We start from the raw sequence: 17,236 nt of genomic DNA on the forward strand, positions 1-17,236 counted from the left end.
ACATTATTATGGAAATTATATGTGGCTAATCAATGTTAATATGATGGAATATACAATCATATGTTTTGTTGAAGTTATATGAATAGAATCAGGAATAACCAAAGACCACAAATTACAAGGGAGGTATCATGTTATTAAATTAACAGGGTGTTTAGGGTTCCAGGGAGAGAGCCACCGTTTAGGGTTCCAGGGAGAGAGCCACCGTTTAGGGTTCCAGCGAGGACCACGTTTAGGGTTCCAGAGAGGACCAGAAGTAAGGGGAGACGACCCGCTACTTCAGGCAGGGCATCGTCGACAACCTAGAGCAACCAAGCACGGGAGCTTCTAGAATAAACCAACGAGCAGAGCAACCAAGCTCAAGATCAAGTGGAATTGGATATCTGTATTCAAGTTTGTAATATGTTATTATTGTAAACGACCACAATTTGAGACGAGTATAATAAATCTTATTGCTTGTTATATTGTAAGAACACTGTGTGATTGGCTACTTCTTTCGAGGCACTGTAGTTGCACAAGTCGAAAGAGCTGAATGAGTGAATGGTCTGCTAACAATCTGCTGCAGTTAGAGAAAGTCAACCTTTGACTATAGAAAAGATCCCAGTCGCAGGGAGGACTTTCATTCCCCACATTCAGAGGAAAGTCCCCTGTGACAAGAATTGGTGGAGAACCCGGGCAGCAATTGTTAAAAGTTATAAACTAGACCAGTCAACTTATGTGCAACTGACGACTCGAAACAAGAAGCCAAAGGTTAGACCGCCAGTGGCCACTTGTCTGACCAGTGAGAGTTAGGCTCAAGGTCCAGTGTCTTAAGGTCAGATTACATTGGAGTGATTGTTGCTATAGTAACATGACTGTACATTGCAATGGATGTGTATTCTGAACTCATAAAAGTGGGGAAGGAGGCAGGGCTGACAGGCAAGGAATTGGTCGATTTTGCTAAGGATGAAAAGGAGAAACTAGACTTGAAGGAAGAAAAGCTCAGAGAGGAACGACAAAAGGAAAGAGAGGAACGACAAAAGGAAAGGGAACATTTGAAAGAAATGAAAGAGCTGGAGCTGCAAATTGCAGCAGCCAGACCTAGGAATGAGTCTCCTAGTAATGGCATGAAAAAGGTGAAATTACCTCTCTTCAATGAGAAAACAGATGACTTAGATTCCTATCTATGCAGATTTGAGAGATACGCTGAGAGTATGGGATGGGCCAGAACTCAGTGGGCCCTACCCCTCAGTACACTGTTGACGGGCAAAGGCCTGGAAGTGTATTCCCGAATGCCGTCGGAACTTGCAAATGATTACGATGAATTAAAGGCCGCCTTACTCCAAAGGTATGAGTTGAACGAAGAGGGATTTAGAGCTAAATTCCGGAGCTCGCAGGTAGAGCCTGGCGAGACTCACAGTCAGTTAGCCGAGAGGCTGAAGCGCTATCTCTTGCGTTGGTTAGAGTTAGCTGGTTTTAGGGCTGAGTTTGATGACCTAATTCAATTGATGATAATGGATCAAATTTATGCCAGGAGCTCGAAAGAGCTGAAGCAGTTTGTCCGCGAGAGACATCCGGCAAACTTAGATGAAATGACGAAGCTAGCGGATCAATACAGTCAGGCCCACCCCCATAAGGAACAAAAGAACCACTCCTACAAAGACCAAAAACGACCTGACAAGGGCCAAAGTCAGGGTCATTTGGCTTCCAAATTCAGTGGCCCACAAGGAAATAAGGGGTCAAGTGGTTGTTATGTTTGTGGGAAGGCAGGTCATTTGGCTCGAAACTGCCAGGCCAAAACGAATAGTCCGAGACCAAACCGGGCTACTGCTTTGGATGAAATGAAGGGGTCTGAGGAGAAGACTAGTCAGGACCGAAAGGGGGCTGCCTGTATTGAGGCTAACACCGTTAGATATGAAACGGCAAGACAGCCGGGCTCGTATGTGAAGCTAGCTTCGGGGGATGAAATACCCCTTCTCGAGGCAGGATGCTCTTCGGGAGTCAGACCATCAGGTGTGAACATGCCTGTTCTTCAGGGAAAAGTAGGAGGGCATGTAGTGTCCGTTCTAAGGGACAGTGGCTGTAGTACAGCCGTGGTAAAGTCAGTGTTTGTTAGAACCCCTCAGATTGTTGCAGGGCAGAAGAAGAGGGTGGTTTTGATAGACGGGACTGTCAGAGAATTCCCCATTGCTAGGGTATGGGTAGACACGCCTTTCTACACTGGGGAAGTGGAAGCTCTGGTTATGGAAGACCCAATGTATGAGCTTATTTTGGGGAATATTCCCGGGGTCAGGGACCAAAATAATCCCGATCCACAGTGGTCACTTGATAGTGACGAGGTAGTGGTAAAGGAGGAAGAGATGGTTGAATCATCCGAGGGAGGGGCGGTAGAGACACGTGGCCAGAAAGCGCAAAGTGCGAAACCCCTCAAACCACTGCCGACAGCAAGTGCACTCTCACTCGCGACGAGTAAAGGTGAGTATGAAGCAGCGCAAAAGGCTGACCCGACGCTTGCGAAGGCTTGGCGAGCAGCAGAGAGTGGTCAGAAAACGACCACAAGCAAAGGAAATGAGAGCAAGTTTCTCGTGCATCGAGGCCTGCTCTATCGCGAATTCCAATCTACAAAATTGGAATATGGCAAGCCAGTTCGACAATTGGCCGTGCCGAGCGCATACCGTGATGGATTAATGGCGCTTGCCCATGATGGCATAATGTCTGGACACCTAAAAACACAGAAAACACTCGACCGATTACAGCAAAGCTTCTATTGGCCAGGCATGGGAGATGACGTCCGGCGATATTGCATATCATGTGATATCTGTCAGCGCACCGTGAATAAGGGGAGCGTGGGTCGCGTGCCGCTCGCGAGCATGCCGCTCATTGATACTCCGTTCAAGCGCGTGGCGATTGACCTCGTAGGACCTTTTGACCCCAAGACCGATCGTGGGAATCGGTATGTTTTGACGCTGGTCGATTATGCAACTCGCTACCCAGAAGCAATTGCATTACCGAGCATTGAAACCGAGCGAGTGGCTGAGGCGCTTGTCGAGATGTTTAGCCGCCTAGGTTTGCCAGATGAGATTCTCTCTGATAGAGGGGCGCAGTTCACTTCTGAGCTAATGAGGGAGTTAGGGCGTTTGTTGTCCGTAAAGCAGCGTAACACAACTCCGTACCATCCCATGTGCAATGGGTTGGTTGAGAGATTCAACGGAACTCTCAAAGCCATGCTGCGACGAATGAGTGCAGAGCGACCCAAAGATTGGGACCGTTATTTACCGGCATTGTTGTTCGCGTATCGGGAGGTACCACAAGCTAGCCTTAGCTTTAGTCCGTTTGAGCTGCTGTATGGTAGGACTGTACGTGGACCTCTCTCCTTGATTAAGACAATCTGGGAAGCGGAAACAGTCGACGAAGAGGTCAAAACAACATACGAGTATGTTGTGGACCTGCGAGCGAGACTCGAGGAGACTTGCAAAGTGGCGCATGAGGAGCTCAAGCGCGCATCGAAAAGATATGCCAAGTACTATGACGCAAAGGCGCGTGACAGGAAGTTTGAGGTTGGCGATAAAGTGCTCATTATGAGGCCAACGAGCGCAAGCAAACTCCTGATGCAATGGCAGGGACCGTATACGGTCACAGGCACACTAGGGCGATGTGATGTGAGAGTGGAGGTCAATGGCAAGGTCAAGACCTACCATGTTAACCTCTTGAAGAAGTATGTTGACCGTGCGCGAAGTAGGGACAATGAAGTCCAAGCGAATGCCATCTCCGTAGTCGAAGAAGAGGTCGAATCCGATCTCGATCGACCGTGCATAGGACTGCCCGCCTTAGCGCAGAATGAGAGCGTGGCCGACGTGGTGATAGATGCGGAACTTACTGAGTCACAAGCAGCGCAGGTAGCCGATCTGCTAAATCAGTTCGATGCACAATTAACCGATGTACCAGGGCGAACAAACGCGATGGAATGCTCAGTGACACTCACTACCGCTGACCCCGTGGTAAGCAAGCCGTATCCCCTACCACAATCTATGCAAGCTGCGGTAAAAGCAGAATTGAGCGAAATGCTAAAGATGGGCGTGATAGAGAAATCACGATCCAAGTACGCGTCACCGATCGTACTAGTGAAAAAGAAGGACGGAAGTAACAGGTTTTGCGTCGACTACCGCAAATTGAATGCTATAACTGTGTTCGATCCAGAACCTATTCCGATTGCTGACACTCTCCTGGCGAAGCTGTCAAGAGGTAAGTACTTTTCGAAGTTCGACCTCAGCAAGGGGTATTGGCAGATACCCATGGCCGAGTCTGATAAGGAGAAAACAGCATTCGTCACCGCTGAAGGCCTGTTTCACTTCACCGTGCTGCCGTTTGGTATGGTGAATGCACCAGCTACCTTCTCACGGCTGATGCGAGAAGTGCTGTTTGGACTCCACAATGTAGTGAACTACATCGACGATATCCTTGTGTTCTCCGAGACTTGGGAAGAACACTTGGATTCCTTGCAAGCTGTACTCTCGAGGCTTGCAGATGCTGGGTTGACCGCGAAGCCAAGTAAATGTCATGTGGGCTTCAAGACTCTCGACTTTCTAGGGCATGTCGTAGGTGGCGGCACGCTGAAGCCTCACCCTGAGAAAGTAGAGCAGATCTTACAGGCGGAAGTGCCGCAAACAAAGCGGGAGGTACGCGCGTTTCTAGGGCTAGCTGGGTATTACCGCAAGTTCATACCCAACTTCGCAGCTATCGCCGCACCGCTGTCGGACTTAACAAAGAAAGACAGAGCCAACCGCGTAGACTGGGGACCCCTGGAAGAGCAGGCGTTCAACACGCTGAAGTCCCGACTGACTTCATCCCCCATACTCCATCTTCCAGACCATGAATCCCCGTTCATACTGGCGACCGACGCGTCTGACGTAGGCATCGGCGCAGTACTGATGCAGCGCGTAGAGGGAGAGAAGTTCCCTATCGCATACATCAGCCGGAAGTTGTCAGACACAGAGCGACGGTATGCCGTCATAGAGCGAGAGTGCCTCGCAATTGCATGGGCAGTAAAAAAGTTCGATGTTTACCTATATGGGAGAGAGTTTGAACTTGAGGTGGATCATCGTCCCCTCATGTACATTGCCAAGGCTAAGTTGCAAAACAACCGAGTCTTGCGCTGGGCACTTGCCCTCCAATCCTACCGCTACCACGTGACCGCTGTCAAGGGAACAGATAACGTTGGGGCAGACTTCCTTAGCCGATGTCCAGAGTAAGAGGGGCATGTTTACCCATAGCGAGGGGATTATCGAATGTTGATATTGTCATGTGTATGTACGGACAAATTAGTTTCATACGTGAAAATACTATTGTAGATAGCAGTACTATCTTGAAATGGGGGGTCGTGTCATGATATGACATATTTTGTATTTGTCACGTAATAATTTGTCTCATTGTACTACTGTTTATTAGGTAGCTCATGTAAGAAATTGATGTTATCGCAATGGTTACAAAAGAAGTGCAGCTTTAAAGACAAAAGCTTGCATCAAAATAACCATATAAGGAGATGTTGCGATGCACAATCAAAGTAAAAGAGAGTGATTTGGAATTAAATGTTTTGGGGATGAGTAAACCCTACATGACGTCAAAATACGAGGAAAGGGTATCCCTGGTAGTATGCCTCATACTAACTGGTATGTGGACGTCATTCACGACGTCAAACACAAGTTTCTGGCTAGGTCAAAACAGGACCACTTCAAAGAATTTTGGTTTCTGTAGACAGGAAATGATGACGTCAGCAGAGGCTTGACCAATGCAAAATGAGATACTCAAGAAAGTTTTGACAGACAGAAAACGCCAACCAATAAGAAAAGGGGGCAGGACTTCTATGAAAACTTTCTAGGAAGTCACTTGACTTCATTTAATTAATTTTACATGGAGACCTGTGGTCCAACAAATGTATGAATATGCAGTGTTTGGGCATAAAATTCAGATGCCACATTATTTGCGGAACACTCAGGACCAGGCTACGTTACTTCGAGATTGCGAAGTTAGAGAGTAGCAGAGTGTTATTTGGAATCAGTGTGATTCAGGGATTGTTGCATTTCGGCTTGGACAGCCTGACCGTCCAGCAGAGAATCTAGGAGGATTCGAGTGTAAACACCAACAACTGTTGTAAGTACACGATCATTTAATTGAAGTTGTTTATGCCTTGTAAGTTCCTATGTAATTCCCGATATTGCATTGTATGTGTGATGTTTGTATGTCAAACCGAATTTTAATTGCATTATGAAAGGAATAGAGAATTAGAGCAACGCTTGGATTTTAATGGGCTGATTAATCACCCCTATTCAACATTGAAAGATAATGATCCATGGTGAAACATTATTATGGAAATTATATGTGGCTAATCAATGTTAATATGATGGAATATACAATCATATGTTTTGTTGAAGTTATATGAATAGAATCAGGAATAACCAAAGACCACAAATTACAAGGGAGGTATCATGTTATTAAATTAACAGGGTGTTTAGGGTTCCAGGGAGAGAGCCACCGTTTAGGGTTCCAGGGAGAGAGCCACCGTTTAGGGTTCCAGCGAGGACCACGTTTAGGGTTCCAGAGAGGACCAGAAGTAAGGGGAGACGACCCGCTACTTCAGGCAGGGCATCGTCGACAACCTAGAGCAACCAAGCACGGGAGCTTCTAGAATAAACCAACGAGCAGAGCAACCAAGCTCAAGATCAAGTGGAATTGGATATCTGTATTCAAGTTTGTAATATGTTATTATTGTAAACGACCACAATTTGAGACGAGTATAATAAATCTTATTGCTTGTTATATTGTAAGAACACTGTGTGATTGGCTACTTCTTTCGAGGCACTGTAGTTGCACAAGTCGAAAGAGCTGAATGAGTGAATGGTCTGCTAACAATCTGCTGCAGTTAGAGAAAGTCAACCTTTGACTATAGAAAAGATCCCAGTCGCAGGGAGGACTTTCATTCCCCACATTCAGAGGAAAGTCCCCTGTGACAACAACTAAGATATGGAAACCTAATTAACCCGAAACAAACGCTCTGAACAAATCCCTACATGCTGGAAGAGAGAAGGAAGAGAGAGAGAGAGAGAGAGAGAGAGGGGGGGGGGGGGGGGAGAAACCGATTACGCGGTGTGAAGATAAAAGATGAAGGTAGAAGACTACAACAAGACGAGAGTTTAATGGATGGTTGGAGCCGCTCAGCAGTCGTTTCCTGATTTTACAGTTCTCTGCCACCACTGAAGGATTGATTTCATGATCTTAAAAAGACATTATAGTGACATGACTCAGAGAGATTCTGGTAAATAATCAAAAAGTTTTTATACAAATTATTTCTAAAAGAACTTAAACTTAGGGCCGCTTTTAAACTATCACAGAGGTTATTCCAGTATTAAGGTCCAGCAAATGTAAGTATAGATTGTGTAAAAAATAGTCCTATAGTTGAAGGCTAATGTAATTCAAATTGTTATGGTTTTTCTTTTGAAGGATATGAGTCTCAGTAAAATAAAGTCACCATTTTGTCTGAAAAATAATTTAATCCTGCAGCAAAGATTCCTATAGTAGTTCCTACCCATTTTCTGAGATACTGTATATGTTTTTTTTTTCTATTCCTGTGATATTCTTTCATGCAGTATGAATAGAAAAGGAAGTAAACCTAAGTCAGTCATCATGACGTTTTATTGTTATCTAATATTATGTGAATAATTACACTGTTAATAAAATACTCACAACTTCCAAACATTTCGTCAATCATATATGTGACCAAAAAAAGAAAAAAAAAATACGTCAGAAAATAGTATCGAGTAAAATGAGGAATTTAGGTCTTTTCCTAACGGCATCGATGTTTTCAGGAAGTGTATTAATCTAAGGAATATGTATTTAACCTCACATAATTATGTACGGATTCAGACACTAAAATGTTACAATAATTGATGAAACTATTTGAGGTAACAGATTAAATTTTGAGATTATCCAAACCCTGTCCGTCAGCTCCTCAAATTTGTAAGCCTCGAAGGACAACTAACTCAAAATATTTTCGACAGAAACTGTTTGTCGATGATGATGACAAGATGTACTTCTGATAATATGGAAAACATAAAAGATAAGAGGTAATAATATTGACAATTTGCTTTTAGAGGACCCTAGGATTCATATTGTTCAAACACTATCTTGTATAAGTATACTAGTATACAGTGCACTCCCGTTATAACGAACACAGTTATAAGGAAATTCCGGTTATAACGAAGTAAAAATTTGGGCCATAACGTGAACCATTTTATGTATTTTCATTGTTTATTTGTTCGGTTATAACGAAATTTCAATATAACGAAAGAAAACTGCCGGTCCCGACGACTTCGTTATAACGGGAGTCCACTGTACACAAATACACTCAATGTTTACGCGTTTTGCACGTTGTGTGGGGTACCTATGATAAACATTTCGATCAACAATCTAAAGGTGATTGGGTACTGGTAGTAATTTGATGTTACATCATTACTGTAATATTTTTGTTTTTCGTGAAGGTTGCGCAACGTTCAACTATTACTGATAATGTGTTTATGTTTTTATTTCCTTCCACTGTGTGCACGCATGACCTGCACCTTCTAGGTAGCAATCTCGACAAACAAAGTAACATGATATATCTTTTACTTGGCTTGTCATTATTGAATCAGCCTTCGCCGCATATTTGTATACGGAATCTTGCTATTGGGCGTGTGGACGAATCTAATTACCCGTATGCGCTACACAGTGTAGATTCCTATACTATGAACGCAGGCTTACGGGAGTTACATGGTAAAACCCGTGAAACAAAGCGTTTATATTTCTGCTGCTAACGTCGAAATCACATGCTATGTCATTATCAATAATTATGTTTATTTCTATAATCCTTTGCAATGTTCTTTCAAAATCCAACAATGTTTCCAAATCACAAAATCGAAACCATTTCCCACACAAACAACACACACGTCATATGCGTATGTTTGTCATCTTAATCAGATATCAACATAATTATAATTGCACATCATTTATAGGTCTATTTTCTACTGGATTTGACTTTGAGTGGGAATGAGTTCTACAGACGGAACGTGATCGTATAACTCTTCGGTGTAATCGCCTGGCCGCGAGGTGTTTGCGCGTTCGCTCGTTTCGCCATTTTGATTTGGCGTCTTCTCGTTTGGTCTTTTCCATCTGAAGCATCTCGTCAGCAAGAACAAAATCAGGACCCCCAACCACTGGACACAACCAGCGAGGATAAACGGTAGGTCGTAAGAGCCCGTCTTGTCATACAGTAACCCTGGGCGTACATGATAAGAAGGTTTAAAAAAACACACAGGGAGAAGATCCGGATCAATTTGATGAAGAATTCATAACTGAAGTGTTGAGATTAAGCCATCAAAATCTTTGAACATTCATCAACCATTTCTTTCTTTGTTTTATTATTTTCGGTATGAACATCAGCCGAAAAGATGTAATGTGTATGAGCCTGAATGTGTTTAATTGACTTTACTCTCTGTTATTTGTAACTACTCTGTTGTAGCTTCATTTCAATAATATATAATTTGATATGAACTTTTGTTAGGCCTAAAAATCGTATCATGATGATTTCATAAACCATTTTATAAACCATTTGTAAAAGTTTTTGCTGAGTAGTGCCTATTCGGATAAACTGACATGACAGCAGGAAATTGGTTTCCAAGACTGAATATATTCAGAAATATCTTTCTAATATTAGCAATCATCGAAAACTGAATTTCATTGTTACCCATCAGTTGAATTCCAATTAGCGCGCCGACTCCTCCTAGACCGACCACCATCCCAATGGCGAGCGGTAACTGGGATATATGGACAAATTCGAGACAGACCAGATTGAACATGGGGAAAACGATTCCCTGTCCAGTCCCGAAAAGCGCCACCAAGACGAGCTGCCCGGCGTAGCTCTTCGCAAGGGGACTTATGAGGGCGCTAGTTCCCATGGCGCCCACGGAGAAGATGAAAAGCGTTATGGAAGAAATGGATCCGCAGTCCAGGAGCGGCCCGTGAAGCAGGCTAGATGCTGTGATGCACAGACCCATGACAGTTAGTCCAAAGCTGGCTCGGATGTTGGATACATTTAAATCGTATACAAACTTTGAGGGGATAAACATTACACATGCCGCTTGACCGGTAAACACGAGAAAGGTGCTGAGGAGATAAATGTCGAAGTGAATGTTACGTAATAACTCCTTCAGCCCGAAGGCACGACTAACATTTACAAAAGATGACAGGCACGGGCAACGTTGTTGCGAACGGGGTCGATCGTTGCCCACTTTGGAATCGTTTGTGACATGCTTTTTGAGTTCCTTCCTCCTCCTTTCTGATCGCAATGTCCTAAGCAATAACTGCTTTTCCAACTTCGACGGTCTGAACAGAGCTCCGCAAACGAGAGTATTTGCTGTGAGTGCGGAATGTACTAGAAGCGCACCCTTCCAGCCGTAAGTCTTGCACAGCACTGCGAGGAGGGGCCCCATGGCCAATATTCCTACGCCTATGCCCGTGTAGAGGAGGCCGTTCGCTAGACCGAGCCGCTTCTTGAAGTAGAGACTGATGATAGCAATTGGAGGTGGGAACGCCATTCCGTAGCCAATGCCTGGAAATAAGGATAACCACGATTAGTCATCATTTCACTTTGATTCAGCTCTTAATCATCTTTTCAACATGCAACCTTAGAAACACAAAGACATGATAATAGACATGAAAAAAAAGGCCCATGCCTTCGAAACTAGGCAAACAAGGCCTCCGAGTTCGACACTAAGCAAAACGCAAAACAAAACAAAACAAAACAAAAACAAACACACACAAAATAAACAAACAAACAAGCAAACAAAAAGCCCACAAGATCGACAAGCCTCGTGATTTAATGTCGGATTCATGGGCCTTATTTGCCTAGTGTCGAACTCATGGGCTGAATGACTCAAGGACTGTATGACTCATGGACCTTTTTCCAAAGTCGACACTCGGCAAATAGGGGACGCTGTGGCATAGTTGATAAGACTCCTGACTCCCAGTCGGAGCTAGGCTTGTTGCTTCCGGTCACCCACCGTAGTGTATCGGATCGCAGTCAGATGAATCCGACTTGTGATGGTCGACTATCAGTTCAGTGTCTGCCATGTCGGGCGTGATCCTCATCTGGACGATCTTGCCTCATCGGATCGCGCCCGGCATGTCTGACACTGACCTGTTAGTCGACCAACACAAGTCAGATTCATCAGACTGGTATCCGATATACTTCGGTAGGTGGCCGGAAGCAACAAACTTTGCTTCCAACGAAAGGTCGATGAGAACAAATCTCTGTGAAATGGGGTTAAGAGTTGTATTGACCAAACTGTACTAAAAAATCCCTCTCTGTCATCAATGTATTTCCCTATACACGAATATTCCCAAACATGACATGTGGCTGTTCTTATACCGGTAATTATGGCGAAAAGGTGCAGATGCCAGAGCTTTGTTGCGAATGCTCCAAGAAATGTTGCCAATGTGGCGATGAAACCGGACAATAATTCGACTCGCCGGCAACCATAACGGCTGCACAGGGCTCCTGCTGGGATGCCTGTCAATGGAAGCCAGAGAAAACAAAAACAAAAACACCCAATAACGAACTCAACGTGATCCAAAGACGGAGACAACGAACATCATTATTATCGAGTATGCCTTGTTTGGAATGCTATGATTTGTATTTTCATTCTCTTCAGTGCTCTGCAATTACTTTAATATAATATTTCATGCAACCCCTTTTGACATGGACGTGATCCCAGAATTTGCTGATTTCATGTCCTATAATTATGTAAATGGAATTTCTACTATTCTATATTATGGATTTTACTCTATCCATATTGAGTAGATTTTCACACTGTAGGGCCGCCTACATGCAGTGGGCCTATAATCAAACAAGTTGGGATACCTGGATCCCGAACACTGAATCAATAGTGATTTGATAATATTTATTCATTCAATTCAGTTGAATTCAATTCAATTCAATTGTGCTTTCATCTAACAGAAAGGTAATGAAAATACAAGAATACGTTTCATAACATAATCATTGTTTACGATAAATCATAATCATTGTAAACAATACAGATGACAAAGATTAATACAAAGTATGAACGAATGACTAGTAACAATGCATACACGTTGCAATGGTGACAAAACGGAATTATAGAAAATGGAAAAGAACAATCTACAAAACAGCGGAACTTGTAAAACGTAGATCCCTTGAAAAACAAACTGCCAAATCCTCACGGTACATAATTAAATCAATTATGTCCTGTATTTTGTTTGTTTTATTACATGTATCTGGCGAATTTATTTAGATTGGGCGAATGTGTGAGACTTCAGCATATACCGACTAGATGACTGATACAGCTGAACTCGCTGGAGATGGCAGCCAACGCCCCCGCCCCTACGCCAAAGTGGTCCTGCCACTCGACCAGGTAGACGCCGAGCGTCTGCACAAAGCCCGCGTTGAGGAAGTTGCAGAAAAAGCCCGCCAACACCACCATCCAGCCCCACCCTCCGTCAGGCACGGACGTCATGGTGGGCTAAGGTCACTTAATTCACATAGGCAAAATACAAATCATGAATATATATACATATATATATATATATATGTGTGTGTGTGTGTGTGTGTGTGTGTGTGTGTGTGTGTGTGTGTATGTGTATCTAATATATCTATATATATCAGAGCATTCATGAATAGTTATTTTAGATGGATAGATAAAGTAAGAGATAGAGAGAGGGGAGATATTGACAGGAAAGGTAGAGAGATGACTGTGGGGTAATAGGAATGGTAAAACGCCTGTACTTCAAATTATTGAAACGATAATCGTCAAACTGGACAAGTGAACCTACACATGCAGGAATTGAAAAGAAAAGTTCCTATCAAGTTACTCCTAATGACTTGAAAGTGTCTACAACCACATAGGGCCTAACTGCAAGAGATTGTCCGTTCCGAACTGGTGAATTTCAGATTACAATATATTACTCGAACGCTGCAATCTCTTAAATCGACTTGCTACATAGCAACTTGCAGTAATGACATGAAACAGATGTAATTGATGTCTATAATCACCAATATCGTCCCTCAGATATTTTACTTTCCTGGTCGTCTACACGCTTCAGTTAACCCTTTGTATGTTTTGAGTGCTAATTAATACAGGAAACCCCATAGCATTGTACACACTGTCCAAATTCCCTGGCAGAGATAGAGTTAATCACCAAAGAAGAGCTTGCAGTCATTATGTATTCTGAGAATCGATTGCATGTACAACATGTAAAGATGGGAAGAAAATGTGTCACATTCCATATGCCATGGTATGTATTTAAAAGTAAACACCAAACCATTATCTTCATATATGTTTAATAGTAAGAATGTCTGCACGCACACGGGCTCCTACGTAGTAAACCTTATACGACCTGTCAAAGACAATGTGCTTGTAATGGTATCATATGACCAAAGTACCTGATAAAGAAGCGATCGCCACTCACCTTGAATATTTTATTATCTGTGCGAGGTATGCGCAATGCACTGCAATGACGATTATACGGTCGATCCCACTATGGTTTGATGTAACGGGTATTCATATGCAGTCTGTACCTCCACTGTCAACACCACTACTTCAGTCACCAAACAATATCATTGAAAATAGTTAGGAAGGCGCCACACGTGTACCGTAATTGGTTTTATGTCCCCGGGTGGCCTCGTATGCGAAGTAGGGCATCCCGACGGCTGTACAATAATGTGTAGAACCTGTAACCTTAAATTAGTAACATAGAGTTACTTTTCTTTTACTCTTTACTACAATAGAATATCAATATGGCGACGATAATAGCATCTATTTTCTACAGTGTTTGCGCATATTTTGGAAGATTTACAAGCAATGCTGGTTAAAAAAAAAAAAAAGTCCAGTGGAAAGCGCAAATAACCAAACTATAACGCATAAAGAAAATTGTTTGTTTCCTTTGAAGTGAGGCTATAATTCATGACTTTGACCCAGCGCGTTGACCCTGTACGTTCACAAATCATAGATTCTTCAGCGCGGTTGTTCATAATACTGCAGGCTCGGTCTATACAATGTGATAAGTAGCGCTTGAGCAGAAGCAAGTTTACGCAGATCAGAAGGATATACTGCAAAGGTATATACACGTGTGTACCATGCATTGCAAATGATTCACAATTGACAATAAACTTTACTACTATGTCGTAGTAGGCCTATCTTTGACGGAATTACTTTTATGTACGTATAAAATCACGCTCCAAAATATTGATAATAGTGATAATCAACAGTGCTTATATAGCGCATAACGCATAGTGCATATGTCCCAATGCGCTCAAAAATGGAAAGATATTGTACAAAAACACTCAATTCTAATTGCAACGATGGTACCGAGCTTCATAAAACTTCCTTAAGGATACATAACATACCGTGTATCTAACATCTTACATAACATACCTTGTATCTAACATCGGCATTCCTTGTATCTAAAAATACGTTGGCTATAGTTAATTGTCATTCATATAATATCATTATTGGCCATAATTGTGAATGACGGTTGGTAGAATGGTAACAATTAGCATTTCGTCAAACATCCTCAATAAACAACGGGAGGTACGACATAATTACACCAGTGTATCTTAGTTCGGTAACGTCTCTACAAACGAAGGTTTAACTTAAAGGGACTGTACAGTACTGGTTGAGATGATGATTCAGGTTTATAATTTTTTTTTTTTTGTGAGAAAATGAGAAACCTCTGAGGTATATGAAAGAGCATGTAATTTCAAGGATTCAACATCCATTTGATGAAAATTGGTCTTGAAATGGCTGATCTATCTTTAAAAAAAAAAAACTATCCTAATAAAATTGACAGGTCATGACTTTTACTAGGATTTCTTTGTTTTTCCTTGTTTTTAGATATCTTATTTCAAAAGTGATTTTCATTAAATAAACTTTTGATTCCCCTTAGAATTGTCATATGCTCTTTAACGTTTCATAGAGTGATTTCTAAATATCTCGCAAAACGTTACAAGCTGAATCCTCACCTCAACCAATACTGTACAGTCCCTTAAAATCGGAAGACTGACTGAGTAGTTGTAGTGTCGATGATCATGATCTTGAACTATATATATATATATATATATATATATATATATATATATATATAGTTCAAGATCATGAACTACACACACACACACAAACACACACACACACACACACACATATATGTATATATATATATATATATATATATATATACATATATATATATATATATATATATATATATATATATATACATACATATATATATATATATATATATATATATATATATATATATATATATATATATATATATATATATATATATATATATCTGTTTGGTATATATCCGCCGGGAATATGTAGTTTGTTGAGGATTGAAAAGTGCTCAATGCTGTAAAGCAAAGCATATTAGGCGTACCTGTGTTTTGGTGCCTTGTCTGCTACCGGCGGTTTCACGCTGTCGCGATCCTCAGGCAGACTGACAAAGTGGTGTGTTTCTGTGCTCATGTGGCCCGGTGGATATATATATATATTTTTTTTTTTTTTTTTTTTTTTTTTTTAATTCTTGGACGAGGAATCCCGTGCAAAAATAGAAGGACAAAGTCATCATGTTTAGTTGTGTCTGTTATCATCTTGTAATCGACATTCTTCTTTCCGAGCGATAGATTTATCCACTGATTAATGGACAGGAGTTAACGTGGTTTAGGCCTCATCTATTGCATTTCATAAGCATGATAATGAAAACAGGCATTGCACTATCGGCTAAGTTAATTCATATCCCCAAAGTGGCTTTGAAGTACTGCGTGGGCCCCATTTCAGATCTTAGGATAGCAACTCTTGCTGGAATGACAACTTCCAATAGCAACAGCCAATCAGGAAGCAGGATTCTTGTTGTTACCATGACAATTGACATTCAAGCAAGAGTTCTTATCATATCAGCTTTTTATGAAATGGGTCCCAGCTGTACATCTAAATACAACGTGTACATCTATGGGGAGAAGCGTATCTACATGTATGGCCTAGACAAATCATTATGGATATGCCTTGTTTACTATAATAATCGGTGCAATTCAGGCAATAATTTGTAATGGTAGTACTGTATCTAGCCAATATAAACCCTAATGTATAAAGGCCCGAGTATATAGTAAGCAGGGGCCGCGGAACAATTTTCGGGGGGGGGGGGGATTAGAGTTCAACAGGGTCCATGGTATTAAGTTTTTGGGGTTTTTTTTGTCCATTTTTCCTCCAGATTTTTTATAGACACCAAGAACGTGTGTGTGTGTGTGTGTGTGGGGGGGGGGGGGGGGGGTCAGATCCTATGGTTCTGCGGTCCCGTCCATGATAAGCCTCTTTAATTTCACTGTCATTCTACCGGCTTCGGCAATATGAAATAAAATTGCACTTGGGCTAATCATGCATTTGTCGTGCATTGACACCCACATACACTCATACACATGTATTCACCCGATCACTCTGTGAATACCGCTCCCATTCGACGTACAAAAAACTTAACAAATCAAAACACACATACAGTCTATTGTCGTTTTCATGTTTTTGAAGAATCAGGTCTCATATCAGACATTTTAAGAAAAGTCAGAGATATACTTTTTTGCGTGCTTTGAACAGAAGTACAGAGTACCCATTTAAGCACGAATTAAAAATCGCTGCATGTTTTACCCTCAGCTGGTACAGATCGTAGTTAAGAACAGTTCTCCAGTGGACTCGCTTTTATTTCTTGCAAGCTTGCAGTGTTTTAACCTTTGAGTGTTATCTTTTACGTAATCATCTAGGCCTACCAGTGTTGACTCGACAAACATGAGCACGTATTTCTGTTGGATGTACAATGTATTTCTTTTGGATGCGATACTGTGTCGTGAAGAATGGTGTATCTCATATACATATAATTGAGAAATAGACATGTTACCGAACAATTTAGTCATGTACTTCCAAATACATGCAAAATGTACATGTTTACCTGAGCAAATCCAGATGCACACTTGGTTTGTTCCTCAAAGAAATGCAACTGTACAGAAATTCTGCAAAGATCAAACTAGTTTTCCAGGCTCAGTACTTGGGATCCTAATTGTGGCTAAATCAAAAAATTCAAACCCAACAAAAATTTGCACAGGAACATGACTGATTTTGCATGTTGCAAGACTGAGAGGAGAAGCCAC

General features: G+C 41.8%; 2 protein-coding genes across 2 annotated transcripts; one reads left to right on the forward strand and one right to left on the reverse strand.

Annotated features, from left to right (window-relative positions):
* The first annotated feature begins 863 nt into the window (after window positions 1-863).
* LOC140238197 (uncharacterized) lies at window positions 864-5,225 on the forward strand. Its single transcript, XM_072318136.1, has one exon. The coding sequence runs from the start codon at window positions 864-866 to the stop codon at window positions 5,223-5,225; it is 4,362 nt and encodes a 1,453-aa protein (XP_072174237.1).
* Window positions 5,226-9,026: 3,801 nt separating this feature from the next.
* Window positions 9,027-12,554, reverse strand: LOC140238207 (monocarboxylate transporter 13-like). Its single transcript, XM_072318146.1, has 4 exons — window positions 12,365-12,554; window positions 11,432-11,572; window positions 9,749-10,612; window positions 9,027-9,280 (listed from the first exon to the last, which is right to left on the reverse strand). The coding sequence occupies exons 1-4, from the start codon at window positions 12,552-12,554 to the stop codon at window positions 9,027-9,029; spliced, it is 1,449 nt and encodes a 482-aa protein (XP_072174247.1).
* Between the last annotated feature and the right edge of the window lie 4,682 nt (window positions 12,555-17,236).

The sequence above is a fragment of the Diadema setosum genome, chromosome 2, assembly GCF_964275005.1.
Source record: "Diadema setosum chromosome 2, eeDiaSeto1, whole genome shotgun sequence".
NCBI classification, from domain to species: domain Eukaryota; kingdom Metazoa; phylum Echinodermata; class Echinoidea; order Diadematoida; family Diadematidae; genus Diadema; species Diadema setosum.

What these genes read in the sequence shown, in the direction of transcription:
- LOC140238197 (XM_072318136.1), top strand. Translation starts at nt 864, where the DNA reads ATGGATGTGTATTCTGAACTCATAAAAGTGGGGAAGGAGGCAGGGCTG.
- LOC140238207 (XM_072318146.1), bottom strand. Translation starts at nt 12,554, where the DNA reads ATGACGTCCGTGCCTGACGGAGGGTGGGGCTGGATGGTGGTGTTGGCG. An exon ending in CTGTATCAGTCATCTAGTCG is followed by an intron (nt 11,573 to 12,364) that starts GTATATGCTGAA and finishes TTCCATTGACAG; the next exon opens with GCATCCCAGCAGGAGCCCTG. An exon ending in AATTGGAATTCAACTGATGG is followed by an intron (nt 9,281 to 9,748) that starts GTAACAATGAAA and finishes ATGTACGCCCAG; the next exon opens with GGTTACTGTATGACAAGACG.